Here is a 23,362-nt window from a genome sequence, read left to right as displayed (position 1 = left end):
AGAAACATTACTTGGAACAAAGACTCTACAATAATTATACTAGCAAATGGGCCCAGAAATGTTTGCAACCAGGGTTACCCCATCTGGCCATAAACCACTTTACTTTAAATGGGTACAAACATGCAGGAGGACTCTAGTTTGACCTGATGGACTCTAAAGTGCTGAGTAATATACATGTTGTAGTGTCACTCAACAACTGAACTTTCCCTAAATCCTGATTTCTTATAAATGTGTCACACTAGATCATGTAAAATAAACATTATAGGACTTATTATTCTTTAATTGTTTTCTCATTTTAATTTTTTGAGAAATGATAATATGCTCCCATTCTGAGTTGAAACGCCTCAGAGAATAAAAACGAGACACTCATAACTTAGGATTTATTACTTATAGAAAATTCACACACCATTCATTAACAATGTTATTTGCTGTTCTGCCACCTATATTTAAACTACAATGATCTAACCTATATTTAAATAACAAAGATTCAGATACCTTCCATATTTTGATAATCATATAATTGAAAATTCTAATTTACATTATATATTTTTGTACTTTGATTTTTATGTTTTAAATAACATATTAATTAAATAGTTAAGATATTCTACTTTTTAAAATCATTTTATTTATTTAATTTTTAGCTACAGAGGGACAAAGGGAGAGAGGGAGAGAGAATGGACATGTCAGGACCTCTAGCCACTGCAAACGAACTCCAGACGCATGTGTCACAATGTGCCCTGGCTAATGTGGGACCTGGAGAATTGAACCTGGGTCCTTAGGCTTCGCAGGCAAGTGCCTTAACCGCTAAGCTATCTCTCCAGCACAATATATCCCAATTTAACAAAGTCTAGACTTCCAATTAATAATCTTATTTTCAAAGATTATATTCTGACCTCATATTATTTACCATGATCAAATTTTAAACTTTAAAACAAAGTGCATAAAGTTATATTGGTACCTCACATAGTAGATTATATATAGGAGTATTATTTGGCTACTTACCCTGAGAAATGCATCTAGGGCTCCATTTTCCATGAATTCTATTATGATCATGACTGGTTTTCCTAAAATAATAATAATAAAAAATGTTTCACAAGAAAAAAAACTTCAACTTAAGGGTTATTTTTCTTTCTGTCATCACTAACAGAGTACATGGTAGTTTTTTGAGAATTGGAGTGGGTAAGATACGAGTGTGATACAAGACTATGGGTTCCTAGCTAACGGGCCTGTAAGATTCAGGAATTATGGGGTGTCTTCTGACAGCAAGAGTCTTTTTGGTCAGTGTGGGCAGTAAATCAAGAGCTAGATTCCTAGATAATTCAATGATAAAGCAAAGCTCTCACTTATTCTTGTCTTTTGAATTCAAAGAGTTGAAGTACACAGATCAGAAGGTAAATTAGAGTATGGATACAACTTAAGAGGAAGGAAGAAAGACCATTCCCAGATATAGGGAAGCCTGAGTAAGACCGGGGACTTAGATAACTCGCTCAGTGGCTTCACCACTTTTAAGAAGCAGCAATCTTCTCAGGAATGTCAACCTTTCAGTAAGGTGCAGCCTTCTTTTTTAAATATTTATTTTAAATATTTATTTATGTGTGTGTGACAGAGACAGAAGGGGTGGGGGAGAGGATCAGAGGGCTAGGGCCCCTAGCCACTGCAAATGAACTCCAGATGCATGTGCTACCTTGTGCCTCTGGTTTTAGGTGGGTACTGGTGAACTGATTCTGGGTTCTTTGGCTTTGTGAACAAGCGCCAAAACCACTAAGCTATCTCTTCAGCTCGGGTGCAGCCTTCCTGAAGGGGCAATTTTCTCTTTTAGGGAGGGACTCTTTCTAGAGAGGGACTAAATTTGAGTTCCAGTACAAACAGATCTAGGGAGGAAACTCCTTACTGTAAGGACCAGCTCAAGGACATTGCATTCCTTTGCTTTTACTTTTGGCTTCTGCCACCCTTAAACTGCCACATGTGTTCCTAATGACAGTGCCAAGATGGAAAAAATGATAAAGGACTGGGGAGATGGCTCTGTGATTAAAAACATTTCTTTGCAAACCTGAAGCTTTAGTTCAATTCTGTAGCAACCACTTGTAGCCACATGCAAATTGGAACATCCATCTGTAATCCCAAAATGTCTATAGCAATAGGCAGCAGAAACTATTAAGGGAGACTCTGTCTCAATAAGATGGCAGAAGTAGAAGTCAAACACCTTGAGATTGTTCTCTGGCTTCCACTCTCACCCATAAACACACATATAAACCACAGACATTTGTAACATGTGTGTGTATATACAGTCAATTAAAAAAATAAATATGCTGGTCTAGACAAATGGCTTAGCAGTTAAGGCATTTGACTATGAAGTCAAAGGACCTAGGTTCAATTCCCCAGGACCTACATAAGCCAGATGTACAAGGTGGCACATGAATCTGGAGATTGTTTACAGTGGCTGAAGGCACTGGAGCACCTATTCTCTCTCTCTCTTTCTCTATCTGCCTCTTTTATCTCTCTCTCTAAAATAAATAATTTTTTAAAAAATTCAAAATCAAAAAAATTAAATGTCTTTGTAAAACATAGTCATGATATATAAAGTTAAAACATAGATCATAAAAAGGTAATTTGGGGTCTCCAGCTCTGAATCCCCTTCTTTCATAAGCAGTATGTATTTCCCTACTTTTTATTTTTACTTGAAATAACCATTGTTCCACCTTATTTTTAAAAATAAATAAATAAATAAAATCCAATGTATCTGCCTGATTCCTGTTTGTAAACAAATCAAAGAAAAGTGGTACTGCATATGAAATTTATAAAAGTAGGTAAAAAACTATGCCACATCTTTGGCTTTTGGATCAATGAAAATATTATTTCAATCATTATGTTCATCAAATTTATTCCTCAAATTTAATTCTGCATTTATTTTTCTTGATCATATTCTGAAATAGCATAAAATAATTGTTTTTATTAGTCACACACCAATATAATCATATAGAATATACATTATATTCACAATTTGATTCTAATTATATTCAATAATACTAAATTCTGACACAGGCTGTTAAGTGAAAGGTATCACTGGTATCTACCTCTGGTAACAACTCCTTCCAAATGCACAACGTTTGGATGGTCAAACTGCCCCATGATGCTTGCTTCACATAAGAAGTCTCTCCTTTGTTTCTCTGTGTAACCAACTTTAAGAGTTTTTATGGCTACTGCAATATCTCTTTTCCCTGGAAGTTTCAAACGACCACTGCAAACTTCTCCAAATTCTCCTGAAGTAACAGAGCAAAGCAGCACATTTTAATTTCTGAAATAATTTTGATTCTCAAAGACAATGAATTAAAATATTTAAAATCATTTAAGTTAATATAATGTTCTCTATAAGTAGAATAAATGCATTTCCACAGGTGGACAATTTACTTACCAGATGTAAAGAAATAGTATAAGAAACAAGTGGCATAATAAGGTTAAAACTGAAGATATATTTTAGCTCATTCTGGAAATTAAGCTTCCCTAATCTGCTCATAACATAGGTTCTTATTACTCAGTTGAATAAATTCTTCCAGAGTCAGTAATTAGATCTGAAATATATTGTATAATGTAGGACAAATTACCAAATTTTCACCATTTAATGTCTGAGGAACAAATATCTATTAAAGATTATAAAAGTCTGGAATTTCTCATCATTATCTGCTATTTTTAAAGAACTTCAACATTAAAATGTATAATGGTTACCAAAGTGCATACACAATAATGTGTTATTTAAGTACTTCACACAGTTTTCTATATGAATTTTACATGTTACAATGACTAGTATCTAAAAGTAAAAGAAACAAATTAAAAATATTTTTTTATGAAGATGCTAAGTTAACTAAGTAGAAATATATATTCTAAGTCAGGTAGACTGAAAAAAATCTCACTTTTTAAAAAAAGCCAAGTCATTCTTGTATAACAAGAAAAAGCTACAAGCTGGAGAGATGGCTTGGCGGTTAAGCGCTTGCCTGTGAAGCCTAAGGACCCTGTTTAGAGGCTCAATTCCCCAGCGCCCACATCAGCCAGATGCACAAATGGGCGCACACGTTTGGAGTTCATTGGCAGTAGCTGGAGGCCCTGTCGCACCCATTCTCTCTCTCTCTCTCTCTCTCTCTCTGCCTCTTTCTCTCCCTGTCTGTCATTCTCAAATAAATAAATAAAAATAAACAAAAAAAATTAAAAAAAGGAAAAGCTACATGAAGAACACATTCAAAATCCATCTGAAAATCAAATATACAGATTCTCTGCACTACATGGTTCCTTTTCAATTGTTTAGATTCATTAACAAGTACAGCCTCATTGCTTCTCACAGTTCAGGTAAATGTAAAACTTCTATACCTGAAGTATAATTATTTGGCTGCCATTATGATGTATGAATTTTGATCCTTGCTAAAAGAAACAGCTGAAAAGGAAGCTACATCAGTCTTACCTGCACCAATCACACGCTCAATTTTAATACAGGAGGCATCTAGCTCCTTGGCGAATTGATGGACAGCTCTATTTGGGTCCTCATAGGTTTCAGGGTCAATGTAGGTTTTGGTGCCTGGAAATTTAACTGTAACGATGTAAGAAAGCATGACTGTGATGAACCAAAGCACTTATTGTGCAGTCATCCCAGGAATTCACTATGCAGAGTGCTCCTTGGAACAGGGAACTTGCTTCCGCATCACCTGATCACAGCAGTGTTAACAGACTACTTCAGTCTGCTGGCGTATGGATATTATCTGCAAACTTCTACAGGTAACCTGGGATCCGTCTCATAGGATACTAACTGAATTGAATTTCCAGTAAATGAACAAAAAGCATTCACTCAAATTTCTGACATGCCTAACAGACCAGAAGTCTAATTAAACTCAATGCTATCATGGCCTCGTTCAAGCCATGCTGAAGGTTGGAATGTATTTAGAAACACATTTGTTAATCTATCAGTCAGTCAATCCATCAATTTAATACACTGGGAAAAGAAGACATTTCATTTACAGGTAAACTACTATGCTCACAGCAATATTAAAAACATTTAGACATCTTACTTCTTCTTTTGATTTATTTTGAAAGACCAGCCACCATAGACAAATACATAAAATTAATACAAAGATGGGAGGGACTGCTATCACAAAATCCAAGAAATTGTCCAAAGACATTTTATCTTCACGTTGGCGGGCAATAGGGGTCAGATATACAAAATGCAGAGTAAATTAGAAAATTTACAATATTCCTGGTTCTGTTAATCAAGTATGACAGCAATTAGAAAGAGGAATGGTTCATGTGAACTTTCATTGTAAGGCTTTGTAAGATCTTAATTGATAAATAGAGGTAGCCATTATGCCTCAGAAAAGGTAGTCAGAATTCAAACAACATAGTACCATTTTAAAAGTTAAAGTCTTCAAATGCACCCAGATGCATGCAGGAAACAGAAAATGCTAAGTCAAGTTTATATCAAATTCAATTACAATGATGTATTCCAATCTATTCATTTGGTTAAAGACAAAGATAAGATAGGTAGGCATATATTTGGTTATATTAGCAATGAAGAAAATTACACTATATCCTTAAAAAATCTTTATTGTTTTTAACAAAGCCACCAAACAATCTTTTCATATTAAATCTTACCACTTGGAAAACAGTATGTTTTTATATATTATTACACTGCAGCCTAACTGTGCTTATGTAATCACAGTAATTTAAAATTATTTAAAAATAAACATATAACAAACAAAAATCAGAATGTATAAAGAAAACTGAATTTAAAAATCTTGATTTATTCTGCTGTAGTTGATTGTTTATCCAAAATTGATTGTCATAAACAATTATTGTTGCAGTTTATAAAACTGACAGATGCTCATTTGTTACTAAAGCTGAACATGAAAAAAAAAAACACAAGAAGAAAAGAGAGAGGGGATAGCATGAGAAAAGAGAGAAAAGAAGGAGTACAGGGAGAAGGGAGGAGAAAAAGAGAGAAGGGAAGAAAACAATAGGTTAACCTCCTAGATTGTTAGTCAGTTGGAGAAAGAGCCATCTTCTTCTTATTCTCTCTCCCTCTCGCTCTCGCTCTTTCTCTCTCTCTCTCCTTGTTTTCAATCTAGAAGCTAGGTTGAAAAGGCTTCTGCATCTGAAATGGGTTTCTGATGGTTCGTTATTCAAGCTGTCATAAAACATTTTGACAGGCCAGAGCTTTTTTGGCATAAAAAAACATGAAATATTGCCCAGCTTAGAAACCAAGACATTGTTAGAAGAAATGGTAGGAGGAAACAAAATGTAAATTGGAATTGTTTCACTAAACTCCTCCATTGTGTTCATATCTATAAATGTAGGACTTGTGCCCTCGAGAGGCAAGGGCACCTGCTATAAATAACATTACATTACATTCAGTGCCCTAAAAGTTAGTTAAGTGGCTGCTTTCAAGTTTCTATAAAAATTCAATCTGTTATCTTAGCACTTAAGAAAATTGTCCAGACACAGTAAGAAACTAAAAAGGACACCACACTTGTAAATAGCTAGTGGCCATAGTGTTGTAATTTAGGCATTTTTCATAAAGCTGTAAAGAAAAAAAATACATGTTTCTCATTTAATGATAAAAAGCCTCAGTCAAAAATATAAGATTTAACTGGATAGGATATGATACACACTGTATTTTTCATTATTCACTTAAAAGGAGATATTTAGAAATAAGGTATTGACATGATTTCTGAAAATTCTGGTCTGCTGTTTATACCAATTTAAGAGTGGGAACTTCTTTGTATTTAAATACCTTAGTTAAATTTCTCATGAATGTGAAATATTTTAAAAACACCCTATGTATTTTTCCAGAGATGAAAAGCTGTTGATAGTCACCAAAGTCATCTTGTATAAGTTATCGAGTCACATATGCAGTTATATATTTTTTATGATTAAAATCTGGATATAAAATCTGAAAAAAGGGATGGTCTCAAAAAATTACAACTGAATGATAAGAATTCAACATATAACTATCATCACATTTCCATAATCTACGATTCAATGTAATGTCAGCATTACCCTATACGTTAAAACATATGGACCGAAGCATATTTGATGACTTAGGAATATCTCAGATCTACTCAGCTAAAGAAGTGTGCAAGACTACCGGCACTGACACTAAGTGACTGCGTCATTCCACTATTCACATGTGGGGTGACCAAGGGTTCTGGAACTATGGGCTCATGTCACTCTTATTTATACACTTTTCACTAAAAATTAAAGAAAAAAAGGATAGTCATTCAAGTATCAGCCCTTTGCTCAATGTCTTTTGAAGTTTTAAAAATATTATCTGTTCCAGTGCAAGAGAACAAAATCCCTCAAACCTCCATATTTCCTGACTTCCAGCTGTACACTACCTACAGTGACCAGTGCTCTCTTTCTGACGCTTTCCAGTGAGTTCACTGGAAGATTAGTTAAAGGAACTTCCATGGTGGGATGAAAAACACCATCCCTAGCAGGGAAGCAGATTTGCACAGAGGCATTAGTCAGGTATAGCCTCTAGGCTTCTGAGGCTTATATAATTGAAGGCTTGAACTGAAAGCTTTTACATAACTACATTCAGAAAATGAATATGTGATTTAGGTACAGAACATGGTTAGGACCTTGCAGCTTCTAAGAAAGTGACGGTCTTGAAACTTAAGCCTCATGATAGTCTCTTCTCCTTTCCTCCAGCTTACTATGGTTTTCCACATGTCTCCTATGGTTAGAATTCTACAGCGCTCCATTCACATTCAGTGTGGAAGTATTCTGTGGAAAACCACCTCTCTTTCAGAAGTCAAAGTAACTTGCTTCAGCAAATACAAACACATTAAAAAACTAGTAATGATAGAAGCAGTATTCGAATTTGTGTATTTAAAACACACATTTTTGCTTAAACATTTTTTTTAATTACAAGGATATTCATAAATGGCTAGAAATTCTTGCTTGATGTTTAAGATATTCTTATAATTTTTAGAATGAGTGCACAAAAATACTTCTTAGATATTATAAGAATCTGATCAATTACATTTTAAATGATATAATCATTATATTATTTAAAGGAAATTAATCTATGCATTAAAAATGCCATAACATTAAAGTTATAAGAAAAATAAACATAACTGGCTTTTAATATTTTCAAATATTACAAATAGGAATGATACACTTAGTTAAGAGTATCATTAATTAATGAATTGAAATCATTTGCCTGTTAGGTTTGTATTTCATCTGTACAGTGGTTGTGGAAATTTTCTAATTCCTCATGATAACTTTCCATTCAGTTGGCTAGTTTCTTTGGATTCCTAAGCAACATTTTTTGCTTGTCATTTAATTTCAAACATGATGCACTAGGGATTCATTTACACCAATAACAATCGTGAGGTCTGTTTTTAACTGGGGTATATCATAGAAGTAGAAAAGCCAAACACTTACAATGAAAGTAAAGTTCTTCATCCCCTTCTTGGTCGGCTTTGCTATAACCACAGTGCCTACAAAGGAAATTTGTGGCAAAGTTACTCTGTGACCACACTTCATGTTTTACATGAATTAATATCCTCTAGGTTATCTATATCCATTCATATGACCGGAAATAAGAACACAAGAAATGGAATCTTATGCTAGATGACACAGTAGCAAACATTTTGTGAGTTTAGATACATCAGTGACTGAATATATACATGTATAATTTTGGATTCACAGACTTTATATAGTCTCCAAGAGCTTTAAAAAATAATGTAAATCTTTTCTTAGGTGTCTTCTACAAAAATTATTGTGAGAATATAACTGAAAGAAGTAGCCCATAAAAATTCAGTCAGTAGAAATTATATTAGTCTCCTACTTTCAAATGAAGGTAATGAACAAATTCATCCTGTATTGTGAATTTGAGAGAGAAATACTATATTTGCCATTGATGTTTTACGTCAGACAAGAAAGTTTGCCCTTACTATTGAAAATATATTACTAACTAAATGAGGCAATCCAGGCTCAAAAAGACACATGTTGAATGTTCTTTCACATATGTGGATCCTAATTGGGAGTTAGATTTGTAAGTTATAATTAGAATCATTAATACAAGTGCAGAAGCTAGACCGAGTCTTGAAGAAGAGAAGCAAAGAGAGACTGGGGGAGGAAATAGTAGACAGGCAAGTGGAAAGACTGAACACAGGGGATAGAAAAGTTTAAGGGAGGACAGTGAAGGTGGAGGGGAGAGATACACAGAACTAAAGATGGCATGAGTAAGTGTTACAGAAATCTACTTCATTAGCTAGTTAAAGATATAACCTTCTTAAAAAGAGAGTCTCTCTGTGTGGCAGAAGTATCATTCTGTGGTGTAGAAAGCTTTATTGTAAAACCAGATTGTTGCAGGTAAATCTCACTGCCAGAGGAGGTGGGTCACTGGTTCCCACACAGTGAGATCAGGGAGGCCCATGAGGCCCTCAAATCAATATAGGTAATTGTAAAAGCATTTGATTATCTACCAGAACTAAATGGTAAGACCCTACTGCTGTAGTCACCATAGGATGCAGTTGTAGGATGTTGAGAGATCATACTGGAACTGCAATGGAAGCCAGTTCCTGGCCAGCTAGTATCATAGTGCTGAGAAGCACTATGTGAGCTGTTGGAGGATAAAAGTCCTCAATAGCATGAAAAAGTAGTGGATCCTACAAGCTGAAAAAAATCAATAAATAAGGCAAGATGTACAAACAGGTACAATTGCAGCACATTAGCTTTGGGGGTAATGAACTGCTCTCAGATGGGACATGAGGCCTGCTCAATGGAAGGGAATTCATGCCTGCTACTGAAAACCAGGTCAAAAGCCTATGGCTTGTAAGGTCATAGACCTGAGAGGGAAACTTCTACTGTTCTTTGGCTAAATGGAGAGGTTATACCCACCAAATACCCTTTTAAATGCACATGTTTATCACCATTGATTACTACTGATCTCGCTCTTGGTTAGAGAACCTGCTTTTCACAGATGTGGTAAGTACTGAGGAGACCCAAGAATACTCAAAGTGACAAGAGGAGAAAGGCCAAGTGCCTAGCACTGGCAAGTCATCTCTATCACACCTGCTAAGGCACAGGAAACATTGCAAAGGATGTGGTTGGTTAAATATGAGTGCTGCTCTCACTGTTCACCCAGAGAACCTACTCTATGGAGATAGCGGTAGACACAGAGAAGCCTGAAAAGTCATCAAACGATTACAAACAAGGATGCAAAAAAAGAGAAAGAAAAGAAAATATATGTTTAAACAATTTAAAAAATAAAAATAAATAAGAGACTGATTGAGAGGAGGAGTAGTTATGATGGAAAGTAGAGTTGGGACAGGGAAGATAAGGGGGCCAGGGAATTTCCATGGTTTATTGTCTATAAATATGGAAGCCGTCGCCGGGCGTGGTGGTGCATGCCTTTAATCCCAGCACTTGGGAGGCAGAGGTAGGAGGATCACCGTGAGTTCGAGGCCACCCTGAGACTACATAGTGAATTCCAGGTCAGCCTGGGCTAGAGTGAGACACTACCTCAAAAAACCAAAAAAACAAAAACAATAAATATGGAAGCTGTCAATAAAAAAAATAAAAAAGCTGTAAAGCACTGAAAGAAGAAATAATACTTGAGAAATAGAAGTTTCAAAATTGAATATGTTAGAAATTAAGAAATAACCTAATTTTAAAGTTTCTTTTATAGGCACAAAGAAAATTTATATAATTAGGCCTAGTTTCTAGCTGTTAAAATAACTTTACAGCAAACACATATAAGTTTTACCCAATGGGAAAACATATAAAGGAAGAATATTTAAGAAATCAATTATTATAAAGAGACATTTTATCAAACAAAGTAACAAAAAGAACAAAGATGGTTAAAGCTCAACATTAAAGGAGATTTCTAACATGCCCTCCAAGACTCAGAGATGTAGAAGAGAAGGCAGAATGGTGGTAAGGTGCAATGTGGGGCACTTTACTTCTGACATAAGCTGACTGGTGCATTCATGACCCCACAGTGATCACCAATATCCCACAAGACCTACACTGTTCTGGACTCATTATAAATATTTGACACAGAGGATGGAAGAAGACAAAAGGGAAGAGACAAAAATATAGATGAAAAGCTGGGCGTGGTGGCACATGCCTTTAATCCCAGCACTCGGGAGGCAGAGGTAGGAGGATCGCCGAGAGTTCGAGGCCACCCTGAGACTCCATAGTCAGCCTGGACCAGAGAGAGACCCTACCTCGAAAAACCAAAAGTGTATAGATGAAAGATGTGGGTCCTGAGTGGAATGGGGGATATGACCAAATTACAGTATGTTCCTGTATAAAAGTGCCCTATAAAATAAAAATAAAATTTAAACCAAAAAAAGAAAGAAAAGAAGTTAAGAAATTACTGATGCATTAGGTGAGTGATAATAGGCTGTCATGGTCTGGATATCCTGCACTCTGTATGTTAGGTGTTAGAACTCTGTGTTCTACCTTCTTCCAATGATGAAGCCGAAAACCATGAACACCAGAATGATGGTCCCTGCCACGGCCACCACAGCGATGATAATCACAGGGTTCTGTTCACTGGAAACCGCTGTAGCTATAAGCAAGAGGAAACAGGCTCAGAACTATTGAAAGAACATGAAAGTTAAATAAGGGCTATCCATTTTTAATAATTCAGTTCAGATTTTAAATAAATTCATTTTATGACAATATAAATTTTGAATTAATGTTTTCATTTAATAGAAGTAGCAAAGTTAGATAGGAGGAAAGGTGTATTTATGAAAAAGCAAACTTTCTTCAAGTACTTAAAACAGTCTTATCATTATAGGATTATAAACATTTCCTGTGTAATACTAAGTGATATTTCTAAGCTCATTAATTAAAATTCAGCTGGGTTGTTCTAAGAAGAGTCTCTTTGGGGACAAGCATAAGTTTCAATTTTGTTTAAGGTAGCCTATGGTAACAGATGTTTCACATAACATGAACTTATTACTTTCATCTTTCCTAAGTAGTTAACTTTTGCTAATACTGTAATAAATACTTGTCAAATTTTTCCATAAATTATTTTTAGTGATAGCAGACATTGATAAAAATCATTAAACAATGAATAAAACTATGCATCTAAAACATAACCCCATTGCAATTATTATATAATACATAAAATTAAAAAGTATAAATTGCTTTATTCTGCAGCAGTCAACAACTGTCATATCATTTTTCATTTGTAAGGCTTAGTGGAAAATATTACTCCTTCTTGTTCATGACAAGGGACTGTGTCTCTAGAGTAGAAAATCATATGTCAGCAGAGGTATCTTGCTGCAGGTGGAAGTACACTCCTCTCCCCCTGGTTGGACTTTACTGTAGCCACATGGTATATCTCCTTTTCACACTTATTACTTAGTTTTGTAACCTATGCTAATGTAATAGCTCCTATATTGAAAAACTATAAAATTTCTGGCCTGTCAATTTTCAAACAGAGGTATTATTATAATAGATTATTTTGCCACCTGCTGACTTGCCCTCTAAGAGAACTAAACAAGGGTTTAAAAACAGAAGTAAACAATTTTTGTTTTAATTTCTAAACTATAGCTTACTTAGCACACACTATTATCTGACAGGCACGCACAGAGAAAACATGATTTTAAATATTCTTGTTTGATTGTTTCATTGCTTTTTTTTTTGTTTCCATCTCTTTTTAGCATACATTGAGGAGAAAAAGAATGGAATATATTTGTTCATAAGGAAGGAAACTATTATACACATAAGTATACAAATTCTTTCCATTCAGTGAATCCCATGGGTTCAATTCTCTGTCACAGACTGTTTTTCTCTTAGCTTCAAAAACAGCCCCAATGAGAAAATGGAATATGGCTCAACAGTGAACTAGACTTGGTGAATATTAATGTACACATATTTAAATATAGTTAGGATAAGACTTGAATCTTTCAATTGTTGGTATTTATGGTTATTATTTTCATCTGTTATATGGGTAGTAAATTTTAGAAGGAATCATAATATTAGCATTTAAAAACTGAAAATGCAGTAAGTTGATTAAGGGGGTTTTAGAATATATGTGCAGTGGAACAGTCTGTTCAACTTGCTTTTCAAACAGTGACTAAGTGATTCTTTCCAGGGAAAAATTTCCCTATGTTTCTCTAAGCACAGAGTGATATTGTTACTCGGCAAGGTGGTAATACTGGATTTAGCCTTCTACCAAAGTTTAATTTTACTGCCGGGATTTATGAACCTATTTCATATTTAGTAAGCTTTTAACTGAGGTGCTATTTCTTGCAACGGTGTAGACAATATTTAAAAGAGCTCCTTGTAGTCAACCAGTAGATTGCAAAGGTAGCATATGAATTGCTAGGGCTACTGAAAAGCATCCTAATAATTGCCAATGCCAAAATTATTTTCCTAATCTCTACATGCAGTGTTCTTTTTCAGAAGCTTTGTGAACTGATAAATCCTGATCACACTGATGGCTCAAGATGATGTTGCTGTGTTATGTTTTAATACTTGATGTGGCAAATGTCAATAGATACAGCATATATACACAAAATATTTTAGGAGTTCCTTAGTATTTTGTAAACTTTTTGTTTCCAGGAACATTTTACTATGAATAACTGTGGGCTCACTCCACAATGCATGACTCATATACCTCCACAAGGAGGGGCCAAGGGGAGAGGGTAGGTCACGGATGAGCCTAATAATGGTACCAACTGACTGTATTTGCTGAATATAAAACTAACTAATATTAAAAAATAGAATGGCTGTGGAAAGTAAGAACTGACATTAGGACTTTACAAGCTGGCACTATGCTTGGTATTGGTATTTTAAATATAACAAATTATTTAATCCTAAGAAGATCCTGTGAGCTTGTCATCTATCCCAGTACTTGGGGTACAGAGAAGGAGCAAATCCAAACATGGCATTATAGAGATGAGATCTCAACAACCTGTCTGCTGGCCTTGGCAGATCCTGATAATCCATTCCACGTGCACATGACTTAGGCAGTATTTGTGTCCAGTGGTTTTATGTGCTAGTATAGGTACTGGCAAAAAATAAGTAAAATCAATTTTAAGAAGATTATTCTTTCACCAAATTTACTTTCCAGTAAAAGTGGTCCTTCTGATAAAGCAGGTTGCTTATAATACAGAGCCATCTAACATTACTTTTGTAGATGAGTTGGGTCCCACTATGTCATCTTAATTTTGGAGTCTTAACTTCACTTTTATTTATTTTTTTAAATTTATTTATTTTTGGTTTTCAAGGTAGGGTTTTACTATAGCCCATGCTTACCTAGAATTCATTATGTAGTCTCAGGGTGGCCTTGAACTCACAGTGAACTTCCTACCTCTGCCTCCCGAGTGCTGGAACTAAAGGTTTGTGTCACCATTCCCTAGCTTAACTTCATTTTTAAATAATGAAGATAAGTATGAATCTTCATATTCAAAAAAGAGTCTATATCTCAATATTATCACTTTAAAAATCAAGGAAGGGTACAAATATTTTTGAAAGTTGTTAAAACTAAATACATGGAAAACATACTTAAATATATTATTATATTAAAATCATAAACAACAGATTATTCCGAGTTAAAAGCTATCGCAGTACATTTTCAAACTAAACTACTCTAATACTTAAGTACTGAAATATTTAATTAAGTTGCTTGAGTAGTATTTTGAGGGCTATTGTAGTCTAGCACATTTCAAAAAACGTGATAACAATGGAAAACAATGGTGCTTGGTTCATCACGCTAAACTGCGACAACTTTTTCAACTGAAACTCTACATGTACCATTCCAAATTATCTACACTTCAAAATCATTACAACAGTCATTATTTTGCTATTTGTTTAAAAATCTAATATTATTTTGAAATAAAGCTATGTATAGGTAACAAGCCCTAGTTAGTAGAAAAGTTATCTATCAGTTTATACTTTATTTTAAAAAATATGTGTATTTTTCTTTAGAGTCTAAATAACTGTGAACAAAACTGCATTGCTTTAAAAGCTCTTTTCCAAGTGAACAAAGAAAATCAGTGTGTTTTTAGATTAACATTTTATAGATGGCATCACTAGAAAGGCAAGGACAGGAAGAAACAGCCACTCTGAGCAATAGGATGGGAGGAATGGAAGCTCCCAGACATAAAGACACATGGAGTGAGGCTCAGCTCTCTGTAGCATACTGGTTAGTTAGACACACGGGGATCTGAACTAGAGCTCTGAATACGGAGACAGAGTGGTGGGAACTGCACTTTTCATTTAATCATCTCTTTTATACTTTATAGATATTTTATGTTCTTTAGTTATTGGAAATACGTATAACACAAATGAACAAAAGAAATATAAGTTGTTTTGGTATCTTCTTCCTGAACTCCAATTTTTGAAATCATTGCTGAAGTTTGAGCAACTTAATGTAAGCCAGGCCCACGACTCTTACTCTTGCCTGCCACAGTGAATATTTTTTTCTTTATTAGGGGTTTTCAGTGAAGGAGTTATTTAATGGACATCGTCAGTTAGTTTCTTGTGAGGTCTCCAGGACCAGCCATGTCAGAACAGAGTGAAAGAGTCTTAGGTCTGTGTCTAACAAACTGCCTGTATTTACTGAAAAGAAAACTAATAAATTAAATTAAAAAAACCCCAATATTACTAGCATACATTAGATGGCTAACAGATATCACAAAGTTTTAACACTACTTAAAAACAGAATATTTGAAAATTATCATGCAAGACCGCAATTAAGGACACAAGTAGATTTTACTTATATAAAGTTATTTGGATGCAAAAGCACCATCAACCCTGAAAGAATACATGAAGTGGTAGGGAGCAAGGGTAATAATCCAAACCAAATATGGTAATTACCTTCAAACATTTTACCTGTAGCTTCCTCCAGAGTAGCCACATCAAGCCTGGGACTATAATTCCCATAGCCTGCAGCAGTGAAAGCCCGAATCTGGAAGACATACACTGTTCCTGGTTTCAAATTGGTGATGGAGGCTGAGGTGGACTTGGTTTTTAGTGTTGAGTAGGTCCTTTCCCTTTGATCCTATAACAATATTAACAAGAGGGCCTTAGTGGTGAGTGCAAGCAGGTCAGCTGGCAGGTGATTCTGGTCATTTACTTGGTTGGAGGCATCGGTTTCTTTAAGAGGCTACACTGTCCATGACAAATGATATATACATAAATACATATATTTGTTTTTCAGGTAATTTCATGTAGATGTCAAGCACATTCCTTTGTTGTATAAACGTTAAGGAGAAATATTTCTACTAAAATAATTTCAAAGTCCTGAGCTTGTGCTTGGCATATAGGGCATAACAGCAAGAACTCCTCGGATATAAGGTAGTCCAATCTACTGCCCAAATGATCAGAATGCAGACACATTTGTAAAATCTATGGTTTTGTTTAGGTCTTCACATTGTAATGTAGTTATTTTAATTTTTTCACCAAATCATATTTTATAAAACATCCACATGCTTAAAACTAAGAAAGCTATTAAACAAGGAAATTTAGGTAAAACCAACCACCCCAGTGACAGATGACTTATGTAAAATACAGAAAAGAATCATTTCTGTAAAATAGTACCTAACAGAATATTTTAATTATAATTTTCAATTTTCAAAGTAAAATATTTGATTTATTGTTTTACAATATTTCAAATTGAACTCTACTTCTTAATTTTAAAGCTGTAAATACAAAGAGTTCATTAAAATGATAAAGCTACATTTTTCTATCCTTTTTACTTCAAAAGCACTAAACATATCATATGTATATATAGGATATGAAATATACTTAAGAATGACATAAATAATTCTAGCATAAAAATTTATCAAATATAATTTTTTATGTGTACTCTGTGTGATGGCATTATCTACGTGGTATATGAAAGTGGGGATGCACATATACACCTCACATTAAACACACAAACAGCAAAAAGTTTAACTCTGATCACACTGAATTCATGTATAGATGAGCAAAAATTTTTAGATTTGCATCATGAGAAACTTTATTGTCATTTTATACTGAAAAACTGTGCTGTATTGACTTTAAAATCTGATACAATTTCAGAAAAGATCACAACTATTAGGACTCACTGGGCAATAGCAACAAAATCAATGGTCCCTTTGAAACACATTTGAAGGAGAAAGAAATCTACTCTCTGGTACAAATATGATGCATACAAATGCAACGTAGGTCATGAATTCCTTGTAATTAATATACAAAAATACTATAAATAATAAGCAAATAAGGACATTAAAATTTAACCTCATTTTTAATAGTATGTTTTTCTTCAAGGGAAAAACAGCACCTATTACAGTACTCTTCAATTTATTCAATCAAATCGACTCACTTCCAATGTTTTGCCAAAGCATTAGTTCTCTATCTTATAATCCTTTCTAGTTAGTATAAAATGTACAATATATGTCAGCTACCTCCATATCATTATTATTACAATTACTATCATGATACTAAAGTTTCCATGTTTTTTTCTCATTTTTTTTTAAATTTATTAGTTTTCTTTTCAGCAAATACAGGCAGTTTGGTACCATTGTTTAGGCTCATCCATGAGCTACCCCCTCCCAATGGCTCCTCCTTGTTGATGTATATGGGGTCGTGCATTGTGGAGTTAACCCACAGTTCTTGGTTTTAAACTCTGAACAGGGAGAAGTGTTAGAGATGATCAGTAAAATACATATGACATAAATTTCAGGGAAAAAATACAGGAATGAGATATTCTTATCTGATTCTTAGCTCTGGAGGGCAGTATATATTGTTATTTATCATATTATGAAAATTATGTGGATCCTGCTCTTTATGAAACCACATGAATTAAATATAATATTAAGGTCCGAATAAATATACTCAGAGAGTACTTCAAGATGTTGAGGGCCAGGTCGTTGCTGTAGTACTGAGCAATTCCACACCTAACTACTAGGACATCAAAACCTGAAAGACCCTGCAAATGAACATACTACAAAAGTAGGACATTTTCATGTATGCCTCATATAAACTTAACATATGCAAGTCCTGATCATAACATTGAGCCAGAGATGGTGGGAGATGGTTATTAAAATGGCAAAAATTAACCACAAATATTGAAGTGGCTCCAAAGCTTTGGCATAATGACCAGCATCAGCATAGAGGACAGTGGGACAGCATGGGACAACGAGACTCCGGCATACAGTTCAGCTGCTCTGGGTTTACCTTCTCGTAATATTTTATTTCATATTCTGTGATGACACCATTGGGATGCTCTGGCTCCTGCCAGGAAAGCTCAACGCTCCGCTGCAGCACTCTCTCCTTCATCACTCCGCTCACTTGAGAGGGGGCTGTTTGGACAGGACGTGTCAATAAACAATGAGAAAATTCACTGGGTGCCTCAAAGTAAATGTCATAACTGATCAGTCCGAGGCTGTGCTAGTTTCGTTAAGGTAAAAGAAAGCACCTTCTCATAGCTCACAATTCAAAAGTTGATGAATATTTAAGCAGGACCTTATTACTGTTCATAAACCTTAATAGAAATTTAAAGTAAAAACAGAAATAACATCGTTCATGTTTGTGAGAATAGAAATTATGGGGCCGAGGAACACACTTAAGCCACTGAATACTAATTAAGGCTAGAAAATATGATTTCAGATTAATCCCCAGTCATAAACTAAGTTGAAATATTTATTTCACACATAAAAGCAATATTCTTTTCAGAGGAAAAAAAATATCAACATAACACAAGGAAAAAGCACATGAGATGGCTATTTTAATCTTCAGTTCAAGAGATCATACTTTTAAGAAAGTATTTTGTTTCATTTGTCTATGTGTATATGTGTTTGTGTAGATGTATTCTCAAAGAATACCAAATGACTTTAAGAAAAAGTTTTAGACCTCATTTACTTAAGATACAAGTAAAATGTGAGGGCTTCCCCAATGCAGTATGTGCATGACCACAAACACACACATGAATGACACTTTCATGTGTGTAATTTCCACATAAGTAACCTAGGCTCTGCACCTTGGGAGAAGCAGCTATGCAAAGCTTTCCCTTTATGTTCAGACAGTACTATGCAGAGTTCTTTCCTTCTAATTAGTGGCATATTTTTTCCCCCCCTGGAAGCTAAGGCTGTGGAATTGAGCAAACTAATTTGCTCTATCTAATTTGCTCTACGATGATTAACTAGTCTCATCTGTCAGAGTAGCCACATTGGTTTGGCTGAGTTTCAGCAGGGTCATTATGTTTAATGTATCATGCTCTATCTCATTCTGTAAAATATTTTCAGGCTGTTAATTTAATTTTCAGATGTCCAAAATTGTTAATAATCCTGCTGACAGAAAAGCAATTATATGGGACCAGAGCCGTTTAAGCAAGTGTCTGATGTTTATCCCTTTGGCTTACTTTGTTTCTTCTACTTCTTAATACTTTCTTGCACTAATGTCTGGAAAACACATTTTTTACTTTCCCCTTGCTTAGTGATTCTGGAGGAAGTTCATGGAAGATTCTCAACTCCCATTTACTTCCAGATTACTAGTAAAAAAAAGAAGTAGACACATTAAGTAGAACAACTTTCCTTAGAAGGGGATGTAGGTGTAATACCAACAAACTGTTTACAGAATAAAATGCATTTCTGTTACATTTTCAATTAAGCAAATTTTTAGTAAGAAATCTATCTGTAACAACTTTTTAAATTGAGTCTCTGCAGTGAAGAGTTTATCTCAGAAGTGACCTGTCTTTTCTGCCCAGAATAGGCTGAAACTAGTTCACAGGCTTGGGTGTTCAAGAGGACCTTGTAGCCTGGGAAGTGTAAATCCCTATGACGGTGAAATGTTACTTAACATAATTTGCACAAGTCTCAGAAAATCTAAAAAGAACCCAGATGAAAACACTATGATTGGTAGCACATCAAATTACCCAAAAGGGCTGCTGCTCTCTGACCAGGACTTATAACTTATTGTGCCACTTGAAAAATAGGTTAGCAAGAAATAAGTAGAGTGGACAGTATATGCAAATCTTCAGGTCTCTTTCAAATAGCATACACAGCTTAATGTGATTTTCAGTACCTGTAAGAACTGTGTGTGGTTGCTCCTTCAATAATGAAGGAGGCATGACATCTCCATATTTGGAGAGTAATGAAGGACATTTGAAGTACAAATATATGCTACTTATTTTCTGCTACATAGGGCAAGATTTGAGCATAAAAACGAATTTCTGCAAGCTATACAATAAAATTACATTTATTATTTCATGTAAAAGAACTTTTACCAATATAATTATGGTAAATGAAGATGTGGGAGGAACAGAGTACCTAAAAATACATTAATTATGTAACATTTTGAAATTCATACCACAGCATTCATGTAGGTTTGTGCCATATATAAAAATTTCCCTCTTCAGCACATGAAACCATATCTGCAAGAAACTATCCTTCTGACATTTAGGTATTTGCTTATATTTTTAAAGCCTAGCTGATATAGTATTGAATCACATTTTTAGAGGGCAAAGATAGAATTGCTTGTACATGGCCTCTGAGAATAGTGGGTCTCATAGAAAGCATATTTCTGGATCTCAGTTTCTCATATTCAAAAGTCAGTTTATATTCTCTGAGTTTCAGCATCTTAGGCATAAAAAAAAACATGCAACCAAAAGTATGCAACTATAAACAAAAGCACCTCCAACCTTATCATATTCTGAAAGGTGATTAGATAAATAAAATTGTATGCTAAAGTAAAATTGCAGTGGAAATGGTGTGCAAATATTAGAGCTTTAATCTGTTTTACTGATCACAATTTCATTCACTTTTTACGTGAAAACATTCAATTAATGATAACCTGAGGCTTATTTCTAAAAATGAAATGTATGCAACTAAATTATATGTGTAATAAGAATCATTCACATGGCATTAACTTACAATGTTTATAATAACTGAAATGAAGCCAATATATTACAATTGGAATTGATGTGAAACTAATAAAAGAAGCAATTATATGAATTGGGAAATGTAGAACAATAATTATTACACATACAGTGAGCTGCCTAACATGAACATTTATTAGTGCTTCCAACAAATGATTAATTATGGATGATTATTTTTCATCTATATTTATATGTATATATATTAATACGATAATTTCACCTGGAAAAGTAAACGTATCTTGGATTTAAAAAAGTCTCAAAGATTATGGAGGGACATAAACATAAATGTAAGTAAGTACCATATAAACAAACTATGCTGTGATCTACACTGTCAGTCATACTTGGAATAAACACGGAATGATCTAAAATATGATGTTATAAAATTCAGAAATCATTTCTAGAGCTGAAAGTGCTAAATAACAAAAGCATGGTAAAAAAGTTGATGAAACCAGAAATTAAATGTCAAATGACAGAAAAGCAAATTTGTGATATGGTTTTGTTAGGATGAAGCTTAGAAATGAAAATGATCAGGTCCCAGTATGCAGATTTCATGTAAAAAGCAAATTAGTATTTTCCACAGTTTGAACTTTCAAGGATTCAGAATGTGGTCTTAATTTCAAATTAAAATTCAGCATCAAAAGGTTTATTTAATGTAAAGCATAGAATATATTCATAATAATTTCACGTTGCTTTTGCTAAAATATTAAGCTGCATATATGCATGGAAAAACTTTGTTATATGAGGCAAAGAATTGAAAAGAAAAGGTAATCTAAAAACAGTATAGGATGTAGTAAGCCCCCAAACAGGACAATGAAAATCAAAGTAAAATTGTAGAATTAAAATCAAAAGATTTTCCAGGTAGGGTAAGAGACACGCTCTTGGAAAGGACAAAGGAATTTGAATTCTGAAAGGGAATTGGTCCATCACTGCTGGAGGGAACCATGGAAAACACTAAGATATAGAGACAGGCTTTATGATCAAAGCTGGCACTGGTTGACAGCAAGGAAATCGAGACCTCATTCCTCACATAAGCACAAAAGAACTGAATGAGTCTGCAGGCAGACCTTATCCACAGCCTCCAAAACAAAAATGGAAAGAGGGAAAGAGGGAAGAAACCCAGATCAGAGATTAACCAGCAAAGCAGTCAGCTGAGTGATGATGTGCACAGACTTTTGACACACAGAACTGTGAGATAGTAAACGAATATTGTTTTAAGTTGTTAAGTTTGGGAGGGCAATTTTTATTAAAAAAAAATATATATATGCATGTATGGAGAGAGAATGGGTGTGCCAGGGCCTCTAGAAACTGCCAACGACTACAAAAAGCCCAAGAATGCTATAAACAGAGCTTAATGGGCCACGCGCGCACGCGTGTGTGTGTGTGTGTGTGTGTGTGTGTGTGTGTGTGTGTGTGAGAGAGAGAGAGAGAGAGAGAAAGAGAGAGAGAGGGGGAGAGAGATTGTGTGTATGTGTGTGTGTTTGGGAACATCATGCCATGAAAAATACAGACAGCAAAACCCTAGCTTGTAAGGCTTCAGAGGAAATGAGTATGTTATGGTAAGCTTGGGTAGAGGTGTTCATGCTACATTCTTTGAAAGAATCTGGCTACATTCTTCAAGTCCTGAGAAACTGAATGATGCCTAACTAAAAAATGACACCAGAGCAAGGCCCTACCCTGCAGAGGCTCAATCTTGTGAAAATCCAAATTCATGTGTGAAAGACCAAAATAAGAATGCCATAGAGTAAACTACTTATTCAAAAATCACACAAGGAAATGCTTCCTTCCCCAGTGTCAGCCTGGAAGGCACAGAGATGAATCTAACTGTGGACCAAGGGGGCCAGCTCCATCCCAAACAGGCAACAGAATTTGTCAGTGTTTTCCATATGGTGCTGGGTTTTCAGTTATGAGAAGATTGAGGGGGTCATGGAGTCTTATTCCTCTATTTCAGAGAGCTACTGAGACCAGACAATGTACATTAGGGTCCAAATCCCTGCAATGAGGCCCCCAAAAGGCTATTCTGTGAAGCTGTGAAGGTGAAACCCAAGTTGTGAAGAAGACCCCAGATGAGTGGTGATGGTAGGATCATATAACATTCTACAATGAAAGCTCCAAGTAGAGCTGCCCTGAGAGATGTTATGTGTGTCCTATGGGGAGTAGAGCTGAAGTGGTGGGGCTACTCAAGCCCTGTGGAGATGATTCCATCATTAGGCACTCATCAGGTGAATGGCATGGAGTTGCAGGACTTTGGTTTAGTCTTGTTTTTGTATAAACTTACCTTGTTATGGCCCCACACCTATCTTTTCAAATGGAGTATTTGTTCTGTGCCACCATATATTGGAAGTATGAACTTGTTTATTAATTTTGTAGTGCTGGTCATTTAAGAAACTGGACTCTTAGAAGAGACTTCACAGTTTTGATACTATTGGGATTGTTTAACATTATGGGGACATCAGAAGTTGGACCAAATCATTTTACTTTATGAGATGGCCA

The 23,362-nt window shown here is 34.8% G+C and overlaps 1 protein-coding gene across 7 annotated transcripts in view; it reads right to left on the bottom strand.

Annotated features, from left to right (window-relative positions):
- Epha7 (EPH receptor A7) overlaps nucleotides 1–23,362 on the bottom strand; it is a 181,744-nt gene that overhangs the window by 18,180 nt on the left and 140,202 nt on the right. The window contains exons 6-12 of one of the 7 annotated variants that reach the window (XM_004663653.2): nucleotides 18,175–18,299; nucleotides 15,832–16,015; nucleotides 11,458–11,566; nucleotides 8,428–8,483; nucleotides 4,451–4,576; nucleotides 3,075–3,260; nucleotides 1,003–1,064 (exon numbers count right to left, since the gene is read on the bottom strand). In XM_004663653.2, the coding sequence (XP_004663710.2) occupies nucleotides 1,003–1,064; nucleotides 3,075–3,260; nucleotides 4,451–4,576; nucleotides 8,428–8,483; nucleotides 11,458–11,566; nucleotides 15,832–16,015; nucleotides 18,175–18,299 (848 nt within the window). Of the gene's footprint in view, nucleotides 1–1,002; nucleotides 1,065–3,074; nucleotides 3,261–4,450; nucleotides 4,577–5,567; nucleotides 5,877–5,918; nucleotides 6,557–6,619; nucleotides 7,765–8,427; nucleotides 8,484–11,457; nucleotides 11,567–15,831; nucleotides 16,016–18,174; nucleotides 18,300–23,362 lie in introns of those variants that run through there. The other 6 variants (XM_004663654.2, XM_004663655.2, XM_045154086.1 and 3 more) reach the window with 6 other exon arrangements.

Source organism: Jaculus jaculus, chromosome 7 (assembly GCF_020740685.1).
Source record: "Jaculus jaculus isolate mJacJac1 chromosome 7, mJacJac1.mat.Y.cur, whole genome shotgun sequence".
In the NCBI taxonomy this organism is placed as follows: Eukaryota; Metazoa; Chordata; class Mammalia; order Rodentia; family Dipodidae; genus Jaculus; species Jaculus jaculus.
This window is presented reverse-complemented; position numbering and strand designations above follow the sequence as displayed.